A 17588-nucleotide genomic window follows, 5' to 3' on the forward strand; every position below is an offset into this window, starting at 1 on the left:
ATGTGGTTTCTTTAAGCCCAGCTCCAGGCAAACACCCTGCAGACCTAAGCCCCAAATTTGCTGCACGGAGGCCTAGGGCCTCCCTTCACCCTGGCTCCCTTGGCTCTCTGAATCCTGACACAGGTTCTGGTGGCCTCCAGAATTTCCTCCTCTCTGCTTGGCAGGACTCAGATGAGTGCATGAGGGATGATAAGAGAGGTTCTCACTGCAGCCTCATTTGACAAATGGAGAGACTGAGTCCAGGAGAGAGGCCTAAGGCTGCACAAGTTGTATATTAGGGCTGAGATCCCAGGGCTACAGTAGTGGGGATAAAATCAGATTTGGGCATGCAGTGGTGCATGCCTGTATCCTAGCAACCCAGAAGGCGGAGGCCAGAAGACTGCCAAGTTTGAGGTCAGCCCTAGCTATTTAGAGAAGGCCTTGTCTCAAAATAAAATAGAAAGGATTGGGAATGTGGTTCAGTGGTAGAGCGCTTGACTACCATGCACAAGGTTCATGGTTCGATCCCCAGCACGTAAGAAAAAAAAAAAGTCTCGGCACCAACGCTCCTGAAGGGGAGGGACTAGGCAGTGCAAGCAGTGGGAGGGGGCGTGGCCTACTAGGGGTGCGGCCCAACCGGAGCAGCTGAAGCGCCAGGAGCTGAGGCGGGGCTTAACTGGGAGAGGCCGAAAGGCCTAGAACAGGGGAGGGGGAACATGGATGGGGGCTGGGCTCACGCCGGCGTGGGTGGAGTTTGAGATGAGGAGGCGGGGCTCGCTAAGGTGAGCGAGCTGAGTAGAAGAGGTGGGGCTAGTGGGAGGAGGGGCCATCCGGGGGGCGGGGCCGAGTGCGGTATCCGCCCCCAGCACTGGCTCTGAGCCCAGGGCAGGCGGCTTCAGCCTCACCTACCGCGCGAGGTTGGGTGGGTGACTCAGGCACTTCCGGGAGGAACCTTGCGTATTTCCGGCCAAGATGGCGGCGCCCAGCAGAGTCAGGTGCGGGCGACTGTGTCTTTAGGCGCGGCGGGGGCTCGAGGCTCGGGAAGGTGAGATCTGCCCCGCTACGGCGACCCTCCTCGGAGAGGAGGGAAGAGTCCTGTTGCTAAGGAGAACGGAGGAGCAGCTTATTGCAATGGAGGCGGGATAATTGGGTTGCTAAGAGACGGGGACGCACGTAGTGGAGATGGGGGAGGGGATTTGTTGCTAGGGAGAGTGGGTGGGGCTTGTTGCTATGGAAGAAGGAAGGGCTTATGACTTTGGGGAAGGGTCCAGTTGGTATGAAGGAAGGGAAGGGGGCTGTGGTTAACCCAGGTGTGGGGAGAGAGGTTTGAGGTCATGGGGGGACGCCGAGCTCCCCTAAAGTGCCACCTTCTCAGCAGACCCCCAGGAATCGACCCATCAGGACGACAGAGCTGCCTCAGCGGTGACCACCTTCTCTCCCACAACATATTCTTCCCTCCTTCACAAACGGTCCATGGCAGACAAAGGCTCCGGGGGCAGTCGCCTCCCCCTGGCGCTGCCCGCAGCATCTCAGGGTTGTTCGTCAGGGGGCAGTGGCTCTTCAGCAGGGGGCTCGGGCAATCCCCGGCCCCCACGCAACCTCCAAGGCTTGCTGCAGATGGCCATCACGGCGGGCTCTGAGGAGCCAGATCCCCCTCCAGAACCCATGAGTGCGGAGGTAAAGTATTGGGACCCAAGAAGCTGGGGTGGGGGGCCTGGGAACAGAGGTGTCTTGGAAAGTGTGGCTTGGGGAACTAGTAGCTGGAGGTTTCCTGGATGGGGGCAGGATCCCAGACATGGAAGCATCGTAGGCTGTATTTGTGCTGCATAGGGTCATTGTAGAGGTCAGATGTCAAGTGTCTTGACATCATCTGGGACAGATGCTTCTATTCCAGCACTGTTCTGGGAGGGAGAATAGCTTTCTGGGTTCAAACAAACACAAACAAACCAACATAAAGGCTCTTTAGAACCAGACAAACCTGGATTCAACCTTGTCAGGCTGTGTGACCTTGGGTATTTTATTTAATCTTTCTGAGTCTCCAGATCATTTATTTGCAATGTTGGTAAGGAGAAAAGGACTTCTCGTTCTTTTTCTTTTGATACTGGGGATTGACCTCACGGGTGCTTAACCACTGAGCTACATCCCCCAAAAGGTCCTCAGCCCTTTCTTAACTTTATTTTCAGACAAGGCCTTGCTAAGTTGCTGAGGTTGACATGGAACTTGGTATCCTCCTGCCTCAGTGTCCTGGGTCTCTGAGATCACAGCATCGTGCTTGGCTATAACCATACTCCTTAGCGGGGCTCAGAGTCCAGATCAGTTGCCTGCACATCATGCCCTGTGCTTAGGCAGCACATCAGCTTGACTTCAGTCAGACTGTGCCAGTTGCCAATGGTGTGCCCTTGCCTGGGATAAGTCACAACTTCTCTGTGCTTCTGTTTTCTTAACTTTGGATTGAGAATAATGGTAATACCTCATAGAATTGTTTTGAAGATTGATAGCAACATTTATTGGATGTAGTATTTAATTGGCAATTACTGAATGGTGCTAATCCAGTTATATACGTCATGTCATCAACCCTTAAAACAATGAATTAGGAAACAAGCACAGAAAGGTTAGTTTGCTCAAGTTTATCTAGAACTGTGACTACAGAGCCCTCTTATGAGGACTTAACACGGGGCCTGGCAAAAAAAGAAAAAAAAGTTTCAGTTGTTAACTCTCAGCTCTTGCTCCTTTGACCTATTGGTAGGTTTGATCACACTGCCTCCGACATTTGTTCTTTAGGACGATGTAGTCTCCTGGTGTTCATCACTGGCCCCCATCCATCCTCTTCCTTGTTGATTCTTCCTTGTTTCCCACTTCTTAATAATGGAATGCACCAGGACCAGTCCTGAGATCTCTTTTCTTATCCATACTCTCTTCCTGCTCGTGTTGAGCCATAACTATGACAAGTCTCAAATTTATGAACAGTCCCCTCCCCCCCTCCCCCACAGAATGATCACACTCAGGATCAGTAGAGCCAAGTGGAGAAAGTCATCAGAGCCAGGTCTCTGATCTGAACTTCAGGCAGCCTCTTCTGTGTTCCACCTGGGTGTATAGACCACAGCCAGACCCACCAGGCTGGAAAGGGGGCTCTGTCGGTGCTGCACCCACTCTGAGTCTGCTGTTCTGCAGGCTGGCTGTCTCCTCCTAATTCCTTAGGACAAAAGCCTTGGGGCTGGGCTGGGGCTCAGTGGTAGAGTGCTTGCCTAGCATGTGTGAGGCAATGGGCTTGATCCTCAGCACCACCTAAAAAAAATAAATATAGATACCACGTTCATCTGTGAATAAAAATAAAAAACAAAACACAAAACCTTGGGGTCATCCTGACTTCCTTCTCTCACCCCATATCTCAGCTCATTACGGTTTTCTTTTTTTGTAATAAGTCTGAGGCCTGACTGTTTCTCACCACTGCCTAGATCTCTACCTTAGCCTCCTGAGAATCTCCCCGCCCTGCCCTTCTGCCTCACCCTGTCTTTCCACTCCCTCTGCCCAGAGCCTCCCTGACCTTGTTCTCAGACCCCAGGTCTTCAAGGACAGCCACAGGGCGAGGCTTGACCTGCTCCTGGGGTGCCTTCTGCACCTGCCCTCTCTGTTGGCTCCTGGCCACTCCCTCTGCCTGGAATGTTCATCTCTAGTATCTGCCTGGCTCTTCTGTTGCCAGCCTTATGCATCACGGCCTAACCGTCCCATCCAGTCTGCACCCCCCCAGCGGCCCACCTCCCTCTGCTCACCTCACCAGCGAGCGGTGCTTGTCTGTGTCACCGGGCCGCGCGCTGCGTGGTGGTTGTTTCCTGTGCCGCTGCTCCTCCAGCGGAGTGAGCACCCTGCCCCTGCAGGAGTTTCTGCCTGCTGGCTCAGGACCAAGTTCCTAGTGCCCAGAAAAGAGCCTGGGAATAAAACGATGCTCCACAGGTATTTGTCACAGAAGGCAGTCAGCCTCCCAGTTGGCCGTTCCTAATACTGTCACTCCCTAACTAGCTATGGCTGTTTCCCTCTTCATCCTTGTTCTCCAGCGTCGTCAATGGCTGCAGGAGGCCATGTCAGCCGCCTTCCGAGGCCAGCGAGAGGAAGTGGAGCAGATGAAGAGCTGTCTCCGAGTGTTGTCCCAGCCCACGCCGCCCATGGCTGGTGAAGCTGAATTGGCTAATGACCAGCAGGAGCGCGAGGGGGCCCTGGAGCTGCTGGCTGACCTGTGTGAGAACATGGACAATGCTGCAGGTAACCCCTCGTCCCCCACCAGCGCCTGTTGCCTCTGTCCACACCTCAGACAGCTCAGCCTTGTCACCATGTCTCTTGAGGACCCCACCACCAGCCCCACCCTCGCCTCTAGCCTCCCCTTCCAGCCACCAGGAGCAAGGCCCTTCTTGGACCCTATTAAGTCAGCCTGGTGGTGGCTTCTGTCCACCACTTGCCTAATGAGTCCTGAGACTCGTCATTTCTCTGTTGTATGCTGGGCATTCACGGCTACTTCCCAGAGTATGAGTGGGAAGGTGGTTTTGGGTGGAGTGGTCAGGTAAGGCCTCCTTGAGGGGCCATGTTTGATTGGAGACCTGAGGTGAGTTGTGGGATTATCTGGAAAGAGCATTCCAGTGGCAGGGACAGCCAGGGCAAAGATCATGAGGTGGGAATGTGCATCTGCTGTTCAGAGACTCAGGAAGGCCTGGAGGCAGGGCAGAGCAAGTGAGGGTCCAGGGTTGGGAATGACATGGGCATGAGGCCTTGCAGACTGAGGTGCATGCTCTGGTCTTGTCCTAATATGGCTGAGCCCGAGCTGGTGGGTGCTGAGTCAGGGTTTGGGTTGGACTTCACTTCCACGGCTGCTTAGTCCAGACTGCTGCTTCGCGGCATGTGAGTTTGGGCAGGTCCTGAGAGCTCTTGAAGCCCTGGGTACCTTCTGTGTCCATGGGCTCCTAAGGATGGGAGGTGAGAGCTGCATGGAACTCCCTCTGCCCTGCTGCAGGTCTGGCAAACGTGCAGGGCAGGGGGTTCAGGTGTCTTATTTTTGATGTGGGAAGATGAGGTTTGGGAAGGCCTCCCTACTCCAGGTGTGGGAGCACATTTGGTGCTCTGGGTTTCCTGTTTCCCAGGCATAACTGGGCAGTGGGTACTGGGCCCCCAGTCCACAGGACGACTTTTGTGACTTTTGTCTGATTCATCTTCCACTTGATTGGGAAATCTCTTGGGCAGCTGCCGCGTGCTAAGTGTGTGAGTCTCCAGGCACAGTAGCAGTGACCAGTAACCAAGGGAGAAGTAGAGCTGCCGTCCCCTTTCCTCCTGGTCTGCTCTGCACGTGTGTGTGCACGTGAACTCTCTTTTTTCCTTTTCCTTTTATTACTGATACTGGGGATTGAACCAGGGCCTCATAGCTGCCAGGTAAGCACTCTACCACTGAGCCACATCCCCAGCCCGTTTTATTTTTTATTTGGAGACAGGGTCTTGCTGAGTTGGGCCTCACTGAGTTGCTGAGGCTGGCCCTGATTTGTGGTCCTCCTGCCCCAGCCTCCTGAACCCCTGGGACCACAGGTGTGGCCATTGTTTCTGGCCAGCTTTTCTCTTCCTTGATGTGGCTGGCTGTTTCCTTGATAAACCGCGCAGTGCTGGTGAGGGTGGGCTGTGCAAAGTGTCCTCTCCCATATTCCTTGGCCTTACTTCCATTGAGGCAAGATCCACAGGACCAAAGTGGCCATTGGCAAGCAGTACGACTGCATGGTGTGTAGTGTGCTCACAGTGTCAGGCCATCACCTCCAAACGAGACCCCATGCCCATGTCCCATCCCTGTATGCTGAGGTGTTGGGGTTAGCTCACAACCTGTGAGTTCCGGGCTGCCACTCAGCCCAACCCTGACTTCTGCCTTCCTGTCTGTGGCACAGATTTCTGCCAGCTGTCAGGCATGCACCTGCTGGTGGGCCGGTACCTGGAGGCGGGGGCTGCAGGGCTGCGGTGGAGGGCGGCTCAGCTCATCGGGACGTGCAGTCAGAACGTGGCGGCCATCCAAGAGCAGGTGCTGGGCCTTGGGGCCCTTCGCAAGCTGCTGCGGCTGCTGGACCGGGATGCCTGCGACACGGTACGCGTCAAGGCCCTCTTCGCCATTTCCTGTGAGTGTCCCAAGTGACTGGGTGTGGGGTAGGGCTGGGGCCAGTGCTGTCCAGGCGGGGTCCCTACCAGGGCAGAGGGAGGGGCATCTCCTTTTTCCTTTACTTCGTGTCTGTTGGGAGCATCGACCTCTCCCAGGTGACACCAGCCACGCGGGATGGTGCTAGTGGACGATGCTCTATTCCAGTTGAGTGCCTTGCACCCACAGTCTCAGCCCTGCCCTGTCCATGCCTGGGGCCAGTTCACTGTCCCTGGGACCATCCTGTGTGCCACGGGGTGTTGAGCCATGTCCCCGGCCACCACCGAGTATGGCACTGCAGGGTCCCTGGGTGGAGACTCACGGCAGCTCTGCCTTTGACCCTGACAGGCTGTTTCCCAGGAACTGTGGTGCGGATGGAGGCTTGGCCAGGGTTTGTGCAGCTCCTACTGGCCCCGGCTTCTGGGTGACATGCTGTGGGGTGCTTGTTCCATGCCGGGGTGACTGCTCAGGCCCCACACTCACCCTCTGAGTTAGGGACAGTGTCCCCTCCGCTCTGCACAGAGGAGGGTCCAGGGCAGGGAGGCCCTGGGAGGACACGGGGAACAGGGCAGAGCCCAGCGGCATTGCTCTTGTGTTTCAGGGGCCTGTGGGCTGCTTCAGGACCCCCGTGGACGGCTTTGTGTTTTTAATACTTTTATTGGGATATAAGTCACATGCCACACACTTGTCCTGTTGTGGTGTACAATTTAGTCCCTTCCAGTGTGTTCACAAGGTTGTGCAGCCCCATCTATTTCCAGACCCTTTTCATCACCAAGTGTGATCCTGCAGGTGTCAAACAGCCCTGTCCATCTCCCCCAGCCCTGTCCATCTCCCCCAGCCCTGTCCATCCCCCCCAGCCCTGTCCATCCCCCGAGCCCTGTCCATCTCCCCCCAGCCCTGTCCATCCCCCCCTAGCCCATGTCCATCCCCCCAGCCCTGTCCATCCCCCCCAGCCCTGTCCATTCCCTCCCAGCCCATGTCCATCTCCTCCCAGCCCATGTCGATCTCCCCCAACCCTGTCCATCCCCCCCAGCCCATGTCCATCCCCCCCCAGCCCTGTCCATCTCCCCCTAGCCCATGTCCATCCCCCCCAGCCCTGTCCATCTCCCCCCAGCCCTGTCTATCTCCTCCCAGCCCATGTCCATCTCCCCCCAGCCCTGTCCATCTCCCCCTAGCCCATGTCCATCCCCCCCAGCCCTGTCCATCTCCCCCCAGCCCTGTCCATCCCCCCCAGCCCTGTCCATCTCCCCCCAGCCCTGTCCATCCCCCCCAGCCCTGTCCATCTCCCCACAGCCCTGTCCATCTCCTCCCAGCCCATGTCCATCTCCCCCCAGCCCTGTCCATCTCCCCCCAGCCCTGTCCAACTCCCCACAGCCCGTGTCCACGTCTGTCTGCTTTACTCTCATGGCCTTGCATCTCCTGGGCTTTCTGTGTGCACAGAATTGAGTGGCCTTTTGTGTTGGGGTCTTTGGGCATGTGGCCGTCCCTGCTGTAGTGTGCGCCGCGCTGCTTTCCTTTTTATGGCTGAGTGACGTGCTCTGTGTGGGTGCAGCACGTCTGCTACCCACCCAACTGCGGATGGGTGTCTGGGGCATTTGAGTCCTTGGCTGTTGTGAGCGTGAACGTGGGTGTACCAGTCTGGACGTAAGTTTTTCCCACTGAGGACGTTGGTGGGAGTGGGCTTGCTAGGTCACGGGGTGACTCTGTGTTTTTCTGCTCCTGGTCGACTGTTTCTTAACTCTGGCAGCCGCACGTGATTATGGAAGTGGGGCGTGAGGAGGGCCCCCCACCCCTGTTCCTGAGCCCTGGTCTCCTGTCTGTTCCTGTGACATGGACAGATGGCGCTGGGCAAAGAGACCAGGGAGAGGAGCCGGAGGGTCTGTAGGAAGGATGGCTGGGGTGGGGGTGGGAAGGCAGCATTCTAGCCCGGGAGGAGTCACACAGAAGGGCACTTGGAACGTCATGGCATAGACTAGGGAGGTGAGCGACAGACACGTCTTAGCTAGCTAGCCTCGGTGGTTACCCCTGTATTCATGGACTCCAGAGGCTGAGGCAGGAGGATTGCAAGTTCAAGGCCAGCCAGCAATTTAGTGAGGCCCTAAAGCAACTTAGCAAAGCCTTGTCTCAAAATAACAAAGGGCTGGGGAGGCTGGGTCTGGTGGCACACCTGTAATCTCAGCGGCTTGGGAGGCCGAGGCAGGAGGATCGCAAATTCAAAGCCAGCCTTCGCAAAAGCGAGGCACTAAGCAGCTCAGTGAGACCCTGTCTCTAAATAAAATACACAGTGGGCTGGGGGTGTGCCTTAGGGGCCGAGTGCCCTGAGTTCAATCACTGGTACTAAAAAAGAAGTCATTAATTCAGTATTTAGAAGTCTGTGGGATAGTCACGTGGCTCATGGTTCAACAAGCTTGAAAGAATACACAGGAAAGTCCCTGCCCCAAGCCACCTGGTCCCTTTCTCAGAGGACACTGGCACACGTTTCTGCTCCCAGAGATCTTAGTGGATCTGTGAGCACATGTGAGATGTGTGCTGTGTGAGTGAGGGTGTGCTGTGGGGTGTGGGGTGTGTGCTGTGTGGGCTGTGGGGGGTGTGGGCTGTGGGAGTGTGTGTTGTGGGTTGTGCTGGGGGGGTGTGTTGTGGGGGTGTGTTGTTGGGGTGCTGTGTGGGGGTGTGCTGTGTGTTGGGTGGGGTTTGTGTTTGTGGGGTGCAGGTTGTGTGTCAAGTGAACCTGTGTGGTGTGTGGCGTGAGGTGTGTGAGCACAGAGCTCAGAGCACACAGACGCACACACGCCTGTTTTCCTCCCGTCCGTTGGCATGTACCTGGTGGAGCGTTGTCCCCACTGTCTGGACCTTGAGTCACTCAGCAGCAATGGCTTCGCATCTTTGCCCAGCCCCCTCCAGTCCTCCTTGCTTTTTGGTTGTGGGGGGCAGGGAGTCACCGAGCACCCTGCTGAGCTCTGGGCGGGTGGTGCCTCATTCCAGGCCATAGTGCCCTCTGAGACCAAGTGCTGGAGGCCAGCCTGCACGTGGCCCTGGTGGGCAGAGGTTTGGTGAAGGCTGCTGAGTGGCCTCACAGCATGGCTGCGTCCCGAGACGGTTTTGGAAGGAATTGACATACCCATTTTGAAGCGTACAGTCCATGGGGCCTGCCTTTTCTTTGGTGGCTTTAAGGTGTGCCTACATGGTTGGCTTCTCTGCTGGGAGCCAGTTGTGGGGCTCCTCACGTGGGCCCTCCTGCTGTCCACAGTGGTGACCTTGCAGTATTAGCCGCACCTGGGGGCCAGGTGGAGGTGTGGGGAGCTTTGTGCTGGGGATTGAGCCTGGGGCGCTTTACCACTAAGTTGCATCCCCAACTCTTTTTATTTTAATATATATTTTTGTTTTAGGTAGACAAAATGTCTTTATTTTGTTTTTATGTGGTGCTGAGGATCGAACCTGTTGCCTCATGCAGGCTAGGCGAGCGCTCTACCTCTTGAGCCACAACCCCAGCCCCTTTTTTAAGTTGTAAGTCAAGGTCTTGGTAAATTGCTGGGGCTGGCCTCAAGTAGCTGCAGGCTCACAGCAAAATGGAGTGGAAGGTCCGGAGTTCCCAGGTCCCGTCTCCCTCTTGGCCTCCCTCATTGCCAGCAAGCCTGCAAATGTCCTGTAGCTGGCCCCCTGCAGCTCCGCAGGCCACCCTCCCTGCTGGGTAATGCTCACTTAGGCTCCTCCTTGGCCCAGTAGCTCCTTTCTCTTCAGTGCTGATAAATGCGACTTGTAAAGAACTTTTGGTGCTGTAGCTTGAACCCAGGGGCATCTGGGTTCAAACTTGGGATCCTCCTGAGTTGCTGGAATTGCAGGCATGTGCCTCTGTACCCGGCTAGCAGTACCTCCTTTTGATTCTCACGACTGCCTCAGAAGTAATAGCTCTTGGATTTCCGTTTTACAGATGAGGAGAGTGAGGCCCAGAGAGCCAGTCTGTAGAGCACGCGTGGCCTTTATCCTGAGGACAGAGAGAGCTCTGGAGGCCTCTGAGCAGGAGGGGGCAGTCTGGCCTCCAGGGAGTCAGCTTCTGGCAGGTTCTAGGCCTGCAGGGACAGGAGCCACAGTCGGCTCAGGCCACCAGGTACCTGCACACGGGGTGTCAGTGAGGAGCATAGCCCTGCATTTCCGTCCACTTAAGTGTGAAGTGAGACCCCTGAGGCGGTGCACATGCTCAGGGAAAGGCAGCTGTGAGCTTTGGTTCGTGTACTCCACACCAGCCTCTGGAAGTGCTGTGTCCAGCAGAGTGGCTTGAGGGTAATGGGCACACCAGGCTGTGGGACAGTGGCAGGAGTGAGGAAGTCGTGCTTCCACCAGCGCCAGCGGGTGAATGGATAGCAAAAGGCAAGTCCACACAGGAAAGGAGGTGAACATGGGCCTGAAAACGTGCTGCGGGACAGAAGGCAGACAGAGGTCACAGTGTGTAGAGTGTCCAGGTTGGGCAGACCACAGAGACGGAAGGGGATGCGTGGGAGACGGAAGGGGATGCGTGGTTGCAGCTTGGGGAGGGGAAATTGGGAATGACTGTTCATGGGGTGGCGTGTTGAAAGTGTTCTGGGTTAGGAGGTGGGCCTGGTGGCACAACCTGGTGAGTCTGCAGGAACCACTGAACTGTAGGCTTTGAAACAGGGAACTGTGTGGGTTAGGAATTATACCTTCAAAGGTACTTCAAAAAAAGGTAGATGAGATGGATGGGGACGATGGAGATGGTGGTAATGGTGATGGTGGAGATGGTGGAGGGGAGGGTGATGGTGGGGAGGGTGGTGGTGGAGATGGTGGTGGGAGGTTAATGGTGGTGGTGGTAGTGGTGATGATGGTGGAGATGGTGGTAGTGGTGATGGTGGTGATGGTGGAGGGGAGGGTGATGTGGTGATGGTGGAGATGGTGGTAGTGGGGATGGTGGTGATGGTGATGGTGGAGACGGTGGTAGTGGGGATGGTGGTGATGGTGGAGATGGTGGAGGTGGTGGAGGGGAGGGTGATGGTGGTGATGGTGGAGACGGTGGTAGTGGGGATGGTGGTGATGGTGGTGATGGTGGAGATGGTGGTAGTGGTGATGGTGGTGATGGTGGAGACGGTGGTGGTGGGGATGGTGGTGATGGTGGTGATGGTGGAGACAGTGGTAGTGGGGATGGTGGTGGTGGTGGAGGGGAGGGTGATGGTGGTGGTGATGGTGGTGGAGGGGTGACTCTGACCTCAGGGCCGTCCGCAGGCCTCGTCCGGGAGCAGGAGGCTGGGCTGCTGCAGTTCCTCCGCCTGGATGGCTTCTCCGTGCTGATGCGGGCCATGCAGCAGCAAGTGCAGAAGCTCAAGGTCAAGTCGGCATTCCTGTTGCAGAACCTGCTGGTGGGCCACCCTGAACACAAAGGTGGGTGGCCTCCTCAAGGGAGTGGACATTCTGGGGAGGGTGCAGGGTGATGTGGGGACTGTCCTTCTCATCCTGCAGCCCTTCCCTAGGCACCCTGTGCTCCATGGGGATGGTCCAGCAGCTGGTGGCCCTCGTGCGGACGGAGCACAGCCCCTTCCATGAGCACGTGCTTGGAGCCCTGTGCAGGTGTGTGGGGCCCTGGGAGACAGGCCACGTGGTTCCCCACAGAGCACCTTGGGCATCCAGCTTCCTCCCCACCTGGGACCCAGGACTTGGAACCTTCCCTGAGGGGTGCCAGGAGTTTGGGGTCAGAGAGCCCTAATTTCCTCACCCTGGGAGAGGGAAGTCTTCCCTGCCTGCTCCCAACAGCTGCAGCAGAGCTGCCAAGTGTCTGCAGAATGGAGGAGGGGAGCCATGTGAGGGGTTCGGGGTGACGGGGGAGCTGCATGGCAGCCTGTGCCAAGTGTCTCTAGTCACCTAGCCTCTGAGATGATGTGGGACCAAGTGCCTTGTAGGGCAGCCACCTGCCTGGGCTCCCCTGGGGTGGGTGGGGAGTGGGCAGCGTGCGTGGGGAACCTGGTCTGAGTGGCAGAGGGCTGTTCCTGAAAGCTGCTCCCTTGTCCCCTGTAGCCTGGTGACAGACTTCCCGCAGGGAGTGCGTGAGTGCCGGGAGCCCGAGCTGGGTCTGGAGGAGCTCCTCCGTCACCGCTGCCAGCTGCTGCAGCAGCACGAGGAGTACCAGGTGCGTGGGGTGGGCAGCATCCGCTGCCAGCTTGGCTCCCTCCCTCCCCCGCCATTCTGTGGTGGTTACCACGGGCGCCCTGTGTCCCTGCAGGGCAGCGAGGAGGAGGGATGGTGTGTTAAAGGTTTTCATTAAGTTGATAAGAAGTAGGTAAAGGATGAATAATTGTATTATCGACTAGATAGTGTAATTAAAAAGTGATAAGTAACCCATTAGATATGTAATTAATAGATAAGAAGTAATAATTCAGTAGATAAACGATGGGTCATTTAATAATTTAAGTCATTTAATAATTTTAGTGATTAATTCAGGGACCTGATTGGTAGGTGATGGATTCATGCTTAGCTGATGGTGCTTCAGCAATCTGCCCGCCCCTGGGTTGTCCATTCCTCTGCTGGGCATGGAATACGAGTGACCAGGAGAGGCCCGATACTCGCCCTGGCTCTTTACCCTGACCTTGTCACAGGAAGCCGGAGACCCGCTGGATTTCCAGTGTGAACCCCAGCCCCCTTTTTAAAGTTTTTTTTTTTTTGTGGTGCTGGGGATTTGTGCATGCGAGGCAAGCGCTCTACCAACTGAGCCATATCCCCAGCCCTCTTTTTAAAGATTTTCGATAGCTTTCTTTCTTTATTTTGGTACTAGAGATTGAGCCCAGGGGTGCCTAACCATTGAGCCACATCCCCAGCTCTTTTTATGTTTTATTTTGAGACGGGGGTCTCACTAAGTTTGCTTAGGGCCTTGCTATGTTGCTAAGGCTGGCCTTGAACTTTGATCCTCCTGCCTCAACCTCCCAAGCCACTGGGATTCAGGTGTTATCACAACACCTGCCTACTTTTAATAGATATCAAGAGATAGTTGGTGTATAATAAATGCACGTATCGAGAGTGTACTGCTGGGCTGACCTTCCTTCTCCATCTTCCACTGGTGAGGTGATAGGGAGCCTGTGTGCCAGGCCTGGACAGACGCTGGTCCATGTCCGGCTGCCGTTGCTGCTATAGCAAGCGGCCACAGCGTCTTGGTTATTCCTTTTGTGGTGCTGGGAGTGGAACCTGGGTCTCACGAGTGCTAGGCAGGCAGGCGTCCCCTGAGCTACATTCCTAGCCCACAGGGTGTCTTTCCTCTTTCTGTTTTTGGTCCTGGTGACTGAACCCAGGGACACTTGTCACTGAGCTGTAGCATCCCATCTCTTTTTTTCTTATTTTGAGACATATTGCCCAGGCTGGCCTCAGACTTCCCATCCTCCTGCCTCAGCCTCCTCAGTCCCTGGGATTGCAGATGTGCACCACTGTGCCCAGTCAGCAGAATGTCTTAAAATCAGTTCACTTTCTCACACGGTTCTGGAGGCCCGGGGTCTAAAGCCACAGTGCCCACAGTGCTGCGCTTTCTCTGGGGCCGGACCACATTCTTCCTTGCTATCCAGCTCTTGGTTGTTGCTGGCACTCAGAGTGTCCCTCGTGGTGGACGTATCAACCCAGCTCTCCTCTGTCTTCAGTGGCCTTCTTTCCTGGGGGTTCTGAAAATCTTTCCAGATTTCTAGGTATAAATCTGATTTTAATGTAATTCTTCATTCAACATTCTCTAGTTGAAGTCAGTCCTTTTTTGGGGGGGCTGTGCTGAGTATGGAACCCAGGGCCTCATACATGCTGAATATAAGCTGTGCCATTGAGTGAACCCCTCCCTACTGATGTTTAAAAAGTTTTTTGTATTGGGGGTTGAATGAATACAGGGGTACTCTATTCATTTTTATTTTTTATTTTGAGACAATGTCTTGCTAGTTTGCTGAGGCTGGCCTCAAACTTGTGATCCTCCTGCCTTAGCCTCCCATGTCACTGGGATTACAGGTGTGCGCCACTGTGCTAGGCTCCTGGTAATGTTTTTTGAACAGAATCTGCAGTTACATGATTCAAACATTAAAACCAGAGGAGGGTAAACAGTGAAAGGCTCTTACCCACATCCTCAGCTGCCTTGTACCTCCTCCAGGTCCTTGTGTACCCTCCCTAAGATACTAGGCTCGCATCTAAGCAGAGGTGCACATAGTTCTTCTTTTCCTCTCTTTTGTGCAGAATTAGCTCCTCATGACTGCAGTTACTTCCTGTCCTGTTCCCTTCTCTAACACCTCCCAGCATGCATTGTGCTTGGGTTCTTTCCTGGCTGGTGACAGCTGCAGGCTGTGCCTGGCTCCTCTGAGGTAGCTGTCCGCTAAGGGGTGTGCGGGTTCTTCTCTCTCCTGCTACCAACGCTGCTATAAGAATCATCTTTTATATACGTTGTCTTGTACGTCTGCAGAACAAGTTTCAAGAAGGGAAAAGGCTGCCTCAAAGTCAGAACCCAGGAGTGCTGGGGTTGCAGCTGGGTGGTGTAGCGCTCCCCAGAACACCCTGCCCGGGCCCCTGGCAGAAAAGGAGGACCGTGGCTACGGGTGTGCTTCGAGGATGGGGGGGTGCAGGCCGCGCTGTTGGCTGCTGCCGGGTTGTCCTGGCCAGGCACCCTGCTCCCCGCCCGTGTGGCCCGCCTCAGGCTAACTGTGCCAAGTGATTTTTCCTTCCAGCTTGCATTTCTCCCAGGAGTGAAATTAGGGATTTTTTTTCTTGTGAACAATAATTATTCATATCCTTTGTTCATTTATTTATTGTCCATTTATCCACCACTGAGCTTCATCCTTCATCCTTAACCCTTTTAATTTTATTAAATTAACTAATTATTAATTTTTTGGTACCACGGGTTCAACCCAGAGGCACTTAACCACTGAGCCACATCCCCATCCCTTTTTATTTTTTTGAGACAGTCTTTCTAAGTTTCTTAGGGCCTTACTTAACTGCCTAGGCTGCCCTGGAACTTGTGAGTCTCTTGCCTCAATCTCCTGAGTTGGGGGAGGATTACAGTTGTGGGCCGCTGCCCCCAGCTTTATTTTTTATTTGAGACAGGGTCTCACTGAGTTACTGAGGGTCTTGCTAAGTTACTGAGGCTGGCCTCCAACTTGCCATCCTCCTGCCTCAGCCTCCCAAGGCACTGAGACTACAAGGGCAAGGCACTGCACCCAGCTGGGGAGTGGAGTTTTCATTCGATATTTTAAGTATGTTTTTAGTTGTACATGACACAATACTTTTTATTTATTTATTCATTCATTCATTTATTCATTCATTCGTTTATTATTTTTATGTGGTGGTAAGGATTGAACTCAGTGCCTCACACATGTGAGGCAAGCACTCTGCCACTGAGCCACAATCTCAGCCCTATGTCGAGTTTTTAAAAGTGTTTAAGCATTAAGTATGCCAGAACTTTGTCATATAAATCACAAACACTTTCTCCCCAACTTATTTTTCTTTCATTTTTTATCTGTAGTTTATCTGCCATGGAGGTCTTTCATCTTTTTTCCTGGTATCTGGGGTTTGTTTCTAGGGAAGGGATTTTGAGTATGGAGTGAAGGTCAATCACTCTGGGGAGTCAGAGCGGCCTAAGGGTGCTGGTCTGAGAACCCACCGGTGTGGGGAAATCCCAGGTTCTAGCTCAGTACTTCAGAAAGCCAATCGTGGATCTGAGCAGTGGTCAGCAAGGCCTGGGTGGCTTCTCGGGTGGGCAGGAGTGGAGAGGACCTGCCCCTGCTGCCGTGCATGCTGGGCAGGGCCTGGCCTCTGCTCAGGTCGCCCTTCTCCCCCGCCATGCAGGAGGAGCTGGAGTTCTGTGAAAAGCTGCTGCAGACCTGTTTCTCCAGCCCTACGGATGACAGCATGGATCGGTGAAAGGAGGTGGCTTCTCACCCTTCTCCGCGGAGCCCCAGGCCTCCTGCCTCCCTCCCTCCCACCTGAGGCACTGTAGCCTTGTCGAGCCTGGGCCTGGGGCATGCCAGGCTGTCTCTGGGCTGCCCCCTGGAGGGGTTGCCAAGAAAGGCTTTGGCTCCTGGGATCCCCACCTCCCGTGCTTGCTCGCCCTCAGCCCCTTTCTCATGTCTGCACTGCTCTTCCAATAAAGGTGTTTCTCCTCCTCCCCCTTCACTGCCACCTTTGTCACCTCCTTTAAAGGGTGCTTGGGGGAGGGCAGGAGAGGCATGAGCTTGGGGAGACTTGGGGAGCCACTGGAGAGATAATAAAGGTGTTGCTGTTTGACCTGCAGAGCTGTTGTCTCTTTCCATCTCTGGCGTCTCTTCGGAGAGAACGTGGGGAACATCTGTGTTTTGGGGTTACCAGCATCTCTGGTCTCCTTAGTGAGATTAGAGGTTCTAAGGTAGAAGCCATTCTTTCTCAGCATGCTTTGCAGTAGGCCAGTCATGGGACCTCACCTCCTCCAGTCAGAACCCATGGGAAGTCTCGCAGTGGGAGCTAGCGATGGAGGAGGCCCTGCCCAGGGTATGTGCTGGCCACAGTGGAGTAGAGGCACCTGGCTTAGAGAGGGTGGGCAGAGGTTGTGCCCCTAGTATCTGAGCTGGATGCTGGTGACAGTGGCTGCTGCATCCCAGGAGCAGTCTTGAGCTTGGACACAGGCTTTGATTTGACTGCAACTCACGACGCCTGTCTCTGGAGCCTCTCAGAGATTTGAGGGGAACCTCTTTATCCCCTTTAATCAGTTCCTTTTCTATTTAGCTAAAGGAAGATTTGTCATTTGCAACGAAGAGTCCTTGACTGATGCTGTTTTTCAATAAAGTCAGCTGAGCCCAGGGCGGTTAATCCTCAGATAAGTTCAGCCGGCAGGATTCAAAACTGGGTTTATCCCAAGGCTGTGGTGCTTCTCTGTGTCCGGGCTTCCCTGCTCCATGTGACTCATTGATCTCATATGGATTGTACCTGTACATCAGGAATTTTTTAGTCAATTTGGCATTTGGGGCAATCATTTTCACCTCTTTTGCCAAATTCAGGATGGAGAGGTAGTGCAGGATCTGAGAACTGAGGATCAAATGACACCTTTATGACTGTTAGAACCATTTGAAAAATTGGTCTCAGTCTTGCTGTTCCTTCACCTCATTAGACAAGCATCCCCAGCTTCCTGCAGGGGTCTCCTCTTGGGTGATCAGGACCAGGCCAGAGCATAGCGTATGTGCTTTGGGCAAACTGGCTGCATGTGGGAGGAGCCCAGAGCTGAGCAACGATGCCCATGGGATCAGGTGAATCATCCCGCATCCTCCGAAGGGGTGGAGAGGTCAGAGAGAGACAATACTAAGTTCCTTTGTGTGGATATGTGAACTGTGGGAAACGAGTGTGTCCACCGTGCACTCGAAGATGTTCTAATCCTATTACCACAACGGCATCATCTGTGATTTCTGCCCAGATAGAGACAGATTCAGTCCCTAGCCGTTGCAGCTCTCGAGATTCTTGAGGTCTGAGTGCTTCTCACCAT

At 54.7% G+C, this 17588-nt stretch overlaps 1 protein-coding gene across 3 annotated transcripts; it reads left to right on the forward strand.

Moving 5' to 3' along the window:
- Positions 1-739: 739 nt before the first annotated feature.
- Positions 740-16369, forward strand: Hspbp1 (HSPA (Hsp70) binding protein 1). Of its 3 annotated transcripts, none has more exons than XM_078031420.1 (8): positions 740-761; positions 1358-1656; positions 4032-4236; positions 5889-6113; positions 11363-11518; positions 11608-11704; positions 12149-12260; positions 15926-16369. In XM_078031420.1, the coding sequence occupies exons 2-8, from the start codon at positions 1453-1455 to the stop codon at positions 15998-16000; spliced, it is 1074 nt and encodes a 357-aa protein (XP_077887546.1). In that variant the 5' UTR covers positions 740-761; positions 1358-1452; the 3' UTR covers positions 16001-16369. The 3 variants fall into 3 exon arrangements, with proteins under 3 accessions (XP_077887546.1, XP_077887545.1, XP_077887544.1); XM_078031419.1 differs by lacking the exon at positions 740-761 and adding an exon at positions 850-1024 and having other exon boundaries at positions 1355-1656; XM_078031418.1 differs by lacking the exon at positions 740-761 and adding an exon at positions 852-1024.
- The last annotated feature ends 1219 nt before the right edge of the window (positions 16370-17588 follow it).

Source organism: Ictidomys tridecemlineatus, chromosome 15 (assembly GCF_052094955.1).
Source record: "Ictidomys tridecemlineatus isolate mIctTri1 chromosome 15, mIctTri1.hap1, whole genome shotgun sequence".
In the NCBI taxonomy this organism is placed as follows: domain Eukaryota; kingdom Metazoa; phylum Chordata; class Mammalia; order Rodentia; family Sciuridae; genus Ictidomys; species Ictidomys tridecemlineatus.